The sequence below is a fragment of the Setaria italica genome, chromosome V, assembly GCF_000263155.2.
Source record: "Setaria italica strain Yugu1 chromosome V, Setaria_italica_v2.0, whole genome shotgun sequence".
NCBI classification, from domain to species: Eukaryota; Viridiplantae; Streptophyta; class Magnoliopsida; order Poales; family Poaceae; genus Setaria; species Setaria italica.
The window spans coordinates 22,500,571-22,507,934 of NC_028454.1; the positions used below are offsets into that span (position 1 = coordinate 22,500,571).

Here is a 7,364-nt window from a genome sequence, read left to right on the forward strand (position 1 = left end):
CCCAGGCCCGGGCCTCCACAGACGAGGAATGGGCCTCCGTGCTCAAGGCCGTCGCGCGCGCCGACGAGAGGCCGCAACAGGATGCCAGCTTCGAGCTCTCCTCCGCGTCTACGCCGAGATGCAGCTTCGCCTCAAGGCGGCAGGCGCCAGCGCCGGCGGGAAGAAGGCGGGCGGCGGCATCGCCCGCTCCTCGTCCTCCTCCGCCGTCGCCTTCCTCACGGCGGCCACCACCACGCTGCTGCACACCATCAGCGAGTCCGAGAAGGCATCCTACGTCGGCCACATCAACGCATACCTCGCTGAGGATCCGTTCCTCAAGAGCGCGCTCCCCATCGATCCGGCCACCGATCACATCTTCCACATCACCAAGGATGGCGTCCTCCTATGGTGCGCTCCTGATGCACTTTCTGCGCTCCTGATTCTTACTGCAGCCTGATCCGGTTTCCATGTTTTCGATTGTTCCATGCAGCAAGCTCATTAACTTGGCCGTACCGGGCACCATTGACGAGCGCGCCATCAACACCAAGAGGGTGCTCAATCTGTGGGAGAAGAATGAGAATCATACACTTTGCCTCAACTCCGCCAAGGCGATCGGCTGCACCGTCGTCAACATCGGCACACAGGACCTTGCCGAAGGGAGGGTAAGAATCTCAATCACCCCTTATTTCTATGTGACCAGTGATCATCGCCTTGTGTATTTATTAGTTACGGTGTGAGATTCATCGGAGTAGAGCTGTCATGAATGTTTGGTTTCGTTCCCTTTTTAGTTGTGTAGTACTTGGGCTCTTTCAGAAGTTGATGGGAGGACATACTAGTGTGAAGTCCATGTGATGTGCGGGACCATAAAGCGTTACCTGCGCCAGTCTTTATGTTTTTTAGTTTCACGTCCGTACTTCACGCTTTGCTGGTAGTTGACACTTGACCACCATGGAACAATCATCTATACTAAGTTGGAGGGGTAACATATGGTTGGTTTGATGGCTCCTGTGCCTTTTTCTTATGCCAGTGATAACAAATTCAAGATAGTTGAAACTTGCGTCCATGGTACCATGGAAAAATCAATCAATCTGTATTGATGCCACTTGATAATGGGTCTGACACTAATGGTTTAGGTCCTCTAAAACACCATTAGATTTTCCCGCTAATTGATGCCACTTCATAATCGGTTTGACACAAAATGTTTAAGGTCTGTTAAGCCACCGTTAGATTCTGCTGCATGTTTCAGTAACAATTGACTTATACCTTTCTTTTCTCTTAATTTTCATTTGTAAGTTGACCTGTCTGTGCCTTGATTCACTTCATTTTACATCCTCTAAGATCTATTTTGAACTCTGTCTCTAGCAGTCATCGCATTCTTACTGCTCTCTTTTTATATGTTAAAGAATTCCTGCATGTGAACTTATTCAACCTTTTTCCTCCATTTGCTTGCAGCCTCATCTTGTCCTGGGCTTAATTTCTCAAATAATCAAGGCAAGCTCTTGTCTTTTGTTACTATATCCTTGATAATTTCTGTCCATAGGTGTTTGTTTGATGAAGAAAAACTGAATGTGCTAACATTTTGTCACAATAATAACCAGATACAACTGTTGGCGGATGTTAACCTGAAAAGCACACCTCAGTTGGTTGAATTGGTCGAGGACAGCAAGGTAGTGTATGATTTCTCTTCATTCTACTATGCTTGAAAACTAGTTTGGTCTCTTCATGGGAAAATAACTCACTGCCAAAGCTTTGACTGATTATTGCAGGAGATGGAGGAGCTTATGAGCTTGTCTCCTGAAAAGATTCTATTAAGGTGGATGAACTTTCAACTGAAGAAAGGAGGTTTCCAGAGAACAGTAACAAACTTTTCATCAGATATAAAAGTATGCACATTTGATTCCCAGTTCAGTCCTGTCTTTTAGTTCTTATCACGAAATACAATTGGCTCCTATTTGCTAGTCGCTGTAGTTTAACTAGAAAACCCCAATATTGCATGATTGTAGTTATTGTAATCCAACTAGAAACCCCAAAATGAATTTGTACAATGCTGGGACATTTCCTAATGTTATTTAACTTGTTCCAAAACATTGTGTCAATAAGCATATTTACTGAACATATTTCCCCCTGCATGATGATATTTCCTGTTTCTTGAATTCTGCTGTTATAATAAGAATGTTAAGCAATAGATGTGCACAAACCTGTATATCAACTTTTCTAGTTTCAACTGTAGTTCAGCATGAAGCTCTTCTCTTTACCTTCTGCAACCTGAAAAATGCAGGACAGTGAAGCGTATGCTTGTCTATTGAATGTCCTGGCACCTGAATGCAGTGCAAAACCATCGGCAATGTCAGTAAAAGACTTGCTTCATAGAGCAAGATTAGTCCTTGAGCATGCAGATAGGATGGGCTGCAAAAGATACCTGACTCCAAAAGACATAGTTGATGGCTTACCAAATCTAAATCTTGCCTTTGTAGCTCATATTTTTCAGAAAAGGTATGCTTTTTACAAATTATCAATCAAATAAGTCATCTTTGTATTGATGTTTTTACATATGGACTTTGGTTCATTGATTATACGCTGCCCCTATGAAATGGATAACCCTTGCAGCCATAGCTGAGATTCTCATGATCGGGCCTGACCTGGTCGACCCGATCAAACTATTTCACTTATGATCTGGCCAGGTTTCCGAGAAAAAAAAAGTAAAAGAAAAAAATATGAAAGGACTAAACGGCCACTGCCTGAAAGGACTATGCTATGTCCACTTCAAAGGCTGTTCTCCCTCTTGGGAGAAGTACCATGCCTCTTTTAAGATCTTGTCAAAAGCATGTGATACCTGCTACTACCCTAGTACCCTGGCTATCATTCTGTAGTGCTCATATGAAAAAAAAATTATCAAACCAGTTTTTTTTTTCATGTTTCTTTTACCTTTTCACTCACTAATATAAATTATTTGGGTGTCTCTTAGGAAAATTCCCAACTCTAAAATGTTTTTATTCTAATTAAAAGCAATCTTATTTTGTATAATTGACTTAAATTTGGTGTAATTTGTGCATAGATGTGCCTCGAACTCTTCACATATATGTATTATCTCTAATTCTCTACAAGAAGTTAAATAGCATTCATATCTCAGCGACTAGATATGGTGTTTTGTTGAGAAATCTTTAGGCATGAAGTTAATATGTCAACTGTATGAGCATATGTTGAAAAGATCATAATGCAACTCTTTCCTGTTGTGTTTCCCTTTGGTCGATTACATGTGCATTTGTAAAAAAAGAAAGTTACTTTTTTTTCATTTATATGTTTAGCAGTGTTTGCATGGCTTGGGGGAGACTGACATAAACAAATTGTGCTGAAAATACATATCCATGCCATAAGCTTGCATGTGGAGCTGAAATCGGTAGTAAATTACTTTCATTTTCTAAATGCTTTATCTTTGCTGTCCTTTTGTTGCAGAAATGGGTTGTCCAAACAAATGAAACAAGTTTCTTTTGTGGATGGACTCTCTGATGATGCTCAAGTTTCCAGGGAAGAAAGGTCATTCCGGCTGTGGATTAATAGCCTTGGAATTTCCACTTACATCAACAACGTGTTTGAAGACCTTAGAAATGGGTAGACCATATTTTCACCATCTTAATCTGTGATGATCATGCTGATTCTGTCTCTGATACTTCATCCTTGAATTGTAGATGGGTTCTCCTTGAGGTGCTTGACAAGGTTGCTCCTGGCTCAGTTAATTGGAAGATGGCAAATCGTCCGCCAATAAAACTACCATTCAAGAAAGTTGAAAATTGCAATCAAGTTTTGAAGATCGGAAAAGAACTAAAGTTTTCCTTGGTGAATATTGCTGGAAATGATATTGTGCAAGGGAATAAGAAACTGATATTAGGTAAGTACCAGTTACATAGATTATATCTCAGAAACACAGTATCCTGTAAAAGATTTTGATCATATGTACTTCTGATTTTGCAATTAATTTGTAGGTGAACAAATGTTTAAACTTGATGCGTGTTACTGTCAGTTCGCACTCATTAAGTTACATCTGTTTCCACTGATCTGCTGCTCATACATTTGATGCAAGGATGCCATATTAAGACAGGATTTACAATATATCAGTTTGTTGATCTGTCAAGTTTTTAGAGCATGCCAAACTACAGAACTGTTTTATGATGATATTCACAGTTGAAATTATACAGTTCCTGTCATCGGAAAGCATGGAATACAATGAATCTTTTGTTCATGCATTTTTTTTATATGCCATGCACCTGATTTAGTTAATTCTGCACTACACATAGTATCTCTTGCAACTTATGATTGGACCATATAATTAGATGGTGCATTTATCCCAGCTTTTCTATGGCAATTGATGCGGTACAATATTCTTCAACTGCTGAAGAATCTTAGATTTCACTCAAATGGAAAAGAGATCACAGATAATGACATATTGGCATGGGCCAATAAAAAAGTAAAAGATTCTGGAAAGCACCATTCTCGTATGGAAAGTTTCAAGGTACTTGCCGTTCAATATATTTCCTAGTGTGCATCACTAGTAGTTGCTTAGTTGTTTATTCTTTGATATGTCATCATATTATAATAGATAGTAAAATATGCAACTGTATAACTTGAGCGCTTATCTAAGTGGTCATAAGTGGATAAATTTCTGAAACTATTTTGAAAAGCTTCATTAATCTTAAAATAGTTGTCTAACATGAATATTTTCGTTATCAGAAGTTAACTTCTGTCTAAATATTGATTATTGTTGTAGTTAGTTACGTTCAGTGATAACTTACATTGCAATGATATAATGCTAGCCTTGAAGGGCCAGTATTTATATAGCTGATGTACCAAGTCCAAGAAGACAAAAAAAATGTAAAATGGTTTCACGCTGAAAGTTTTAACTACAATTCTCTATTGTTTTTTACTCAAAGTTGGTACTTACGGTTCATGCATCAAACTACATTTACTAATTACAGGATAGAAGCCTTTCCAGCGGCACCTTTTTCCTTGATTTACTAAGTGCTGTGGAGCCTCGAGTTGTGAATTGGAGCCTTGTGACTAAAGGAGAAAAAGGTTTCTCTTATGCTTCTGCAATTTTTGGATTTCTATATATTCACATTAACCCAATATCTCCCTTCATATTTATGATTCAGAATTATGAATCTCCATCCCATGCAAAAATTAGCACACCTAAATTGCATTGATTTCTACTTTGTCTTAGTTACTACTACCTCCGTTCTTAAATACGGAGTATAGGATATTTAGGACAAACTAATTAGTTCAAAAATGAACTAAATTTATTGTCCTAAACGTCGTATATTCGTGAACAGAAGGAGTACCTATTTATTGTCCTCCTTGCATTCAACTACTCTAGCATAGAAGCTACTCCCTCCGTTCCAAATTATAAGTCATTCCAACTTTCTTGGAGAGTCAAAGCATCTCAAGTTTGACCAAATTTATACAATAAAGTGCTAACATTCATGATATCAAATAGGTACCATTAGTTTTTTCATTAAATATATTTTCATAGTATATCTGTTCGGTGCCATAAACTTTTGTGATTTTTTCTATAATTTTGGTCAAACATAAAATGGTTTGACTCTCCAAGAAAGTTGGAATGACTTATAATTTGGAACGGAGGGAGTACCTTTCATAGTCATTTTTGCTAGTTTTCCTGGAACAATGTTATGTCAAGTCACCAGATTGACTACTACGAGCGTATGGCATGCATTTATTTTCTTGCAGTGCATGTTTGTCAAAGCCTATTTCCTGAATAATTTAAATTTATTTCTGGATAGATGAAGAGAAGCAAATGAATGCTTCATACATCATTTCCGTGGCTAGGAAGCTTGGTTGCTCCATTTTCTTGTTGCCAGAAGATATATTGGAGGTAATAAATTTGATTGAGTAAATTTAATTTGCCATTTTCTTTGGTACAATTCTGGATGTTTCTAGTAGCAGCAACTTAGATTGTTGTGACGCTTACTCTAAAACATCCATTTGCATTCACTTTGCCTGGTGCAACACTTGCTCTAAAATATCCATTGCATTCACAATTGCACCTTAAATTCAGTTATTAATTCAGGCTGTTTACAGTATATTACAATTCAGACAAGTTATTAGTGTTAACCCAAATTCAGTTTATTGTGCTGTCTCAAAACACCTCAACTCAGTAATACAATATCCTTCTTTCTCTTGTGATGTCAACTTGGTTACAATCTGCAATATTGTTTATGTTTGATTTCTCTCAGGTGAACCAGAAGATGATGCTAACTCTGACAGCAAGCATCATGTACTGGTATTTGAAAAGACCAACATCACATTCATTGGACTCTGAAAACGGGAGTTCATGTGAGACAAGCTCGACCACAACTTCAGACGATTCTGCATCTGAATCATCGTTCGATGACAATGCAGCTAGATAGAAGTGCAGGGATCATGAAGAGAAATGATCTGACCTGGAATACTCTTCATCCCAGCGCGACATTGGTTTTGTTCTTGATTCTTTGCTGTAATTTTAAGAACAAATGCATTCAACGCATAGGGAAGCGATAAAGAGCTCAGAGTGTTCATTTGTGAGGTTTTGTAGTGTGAAAAATTGATTGGGTGAAAGATGTGTAACATCCTGTAAATATTGACGCAGGTAGCCTATATTTGTAAAATCATAGTGACAGTGGATTGTCCAAAATCCACATAGTTTGGTTTTTTCTTGGGCATTTTTGCTTTGCAACATGACAAGATACCGGTTCCAGTTTAGAGCGAGAACAAGTTGGGTTGTAGCTTGCGATAAATCTGTCCTAATTAGGAATTTAGGATGTTAAACATTTAGGCACGTGTTTATTAGAAGGAAAGAAAAGAAACTTAAGAACACCTTTTTTCCATTCGTTTTTGTGGTTCATTTACAGATTTCTACATGCTTTGTCCTACAAATGTATTTCGTTCTAGATTTTAAATTTAACGTTAAGCTAGTTTCTACTAAGAATAATTGAAGTTTGGATGATGGTAACTTTGTGTTTGAAGTTGTACTTGAAATATCAAAGTACATTCAAATATTTTATATACAGTCAATCATTTTATTTAAGTTTTCAAAATTGAAAGTTTTGAGTATTCAAACTTAAAGTACCAACTCTCTCCCGGTCCCCCCTCCAATTTTTGGAGAGTCTCTGTGACGCGTCCATAGACCTGGGATTCCCAACAGGACAACCTTCCCACAACACTTGGCCCAACGAAGGTCACCGCAACAACGTACACCTGGGCTAGCCCGGCTACGCGTAGTCAGGCTGAGACTCCGATCCGGCCACCGGCCGATTCCTCCGATCGGGAAGCCTAGTCGGCACCCCGACCGAAAGGTGTCAGTTGGGAGTGGGGCCACGGTTTGACCCCGACTGAGT

The 7,364-nt window shown here is 38.7% G+C and overlaps 1 protein-coding gene across 1 annotated transcript in view; it reads left to right on the forward strand.

Annotated features, from left to right (window-relative positions):
* The window catches only part of LOC101753841 (fimbrin-2-like), a 7,214-nt gene extending 503 nt beyond the window's left edge, over nucleotides 1-6,711 (forward strand). Inside the window, 13 exon segments of the mRNA XM_022827180.1 lie at nucleotides 1-96; nucleotides 99-387; nucleotides 470-641; nucleotides 1,432-1,470; nucleotides 1,578-1,646; nucleotides 1,746-1,862; nucleotides 2,258-2,472; nucleotides 3,433-3,588; nucleotides 3,666-3,865; nucleotides 4,326-4,486; nucleotides 4,950-5,046; nucleotides 5,772-5,863; nucleotides 6,225-6,711. The exon segment at nucleotides 1-96 is cut by the window's left edge and continues 121 nt beyond it. Of these exon segments, the coding sequence (XP_022682915.1) occupies nucleotides 1-96; nucleotides 99-387; nucleotides 470-641; nucleotides 1,432-1,470; nucleotides 1,578-1,646; nucleotides 1,746-1,862; nucleotides 2,258-2,472; nucleotides 3,433-3,588; nucleotides 3,666-3,865; nucleotides 4,326-4,486; nucleotides 4,950-5,046; nucleotides 5,772-5,863; nucleotides 6,225-6,398 (1,877 nt within the window). The 3' untranslated portion in view covers nucleotides 6,399-6,711.
* The last annotated feature ends 653 nt before the right edge of the window (nucleotides 6,712-7,364 follow it).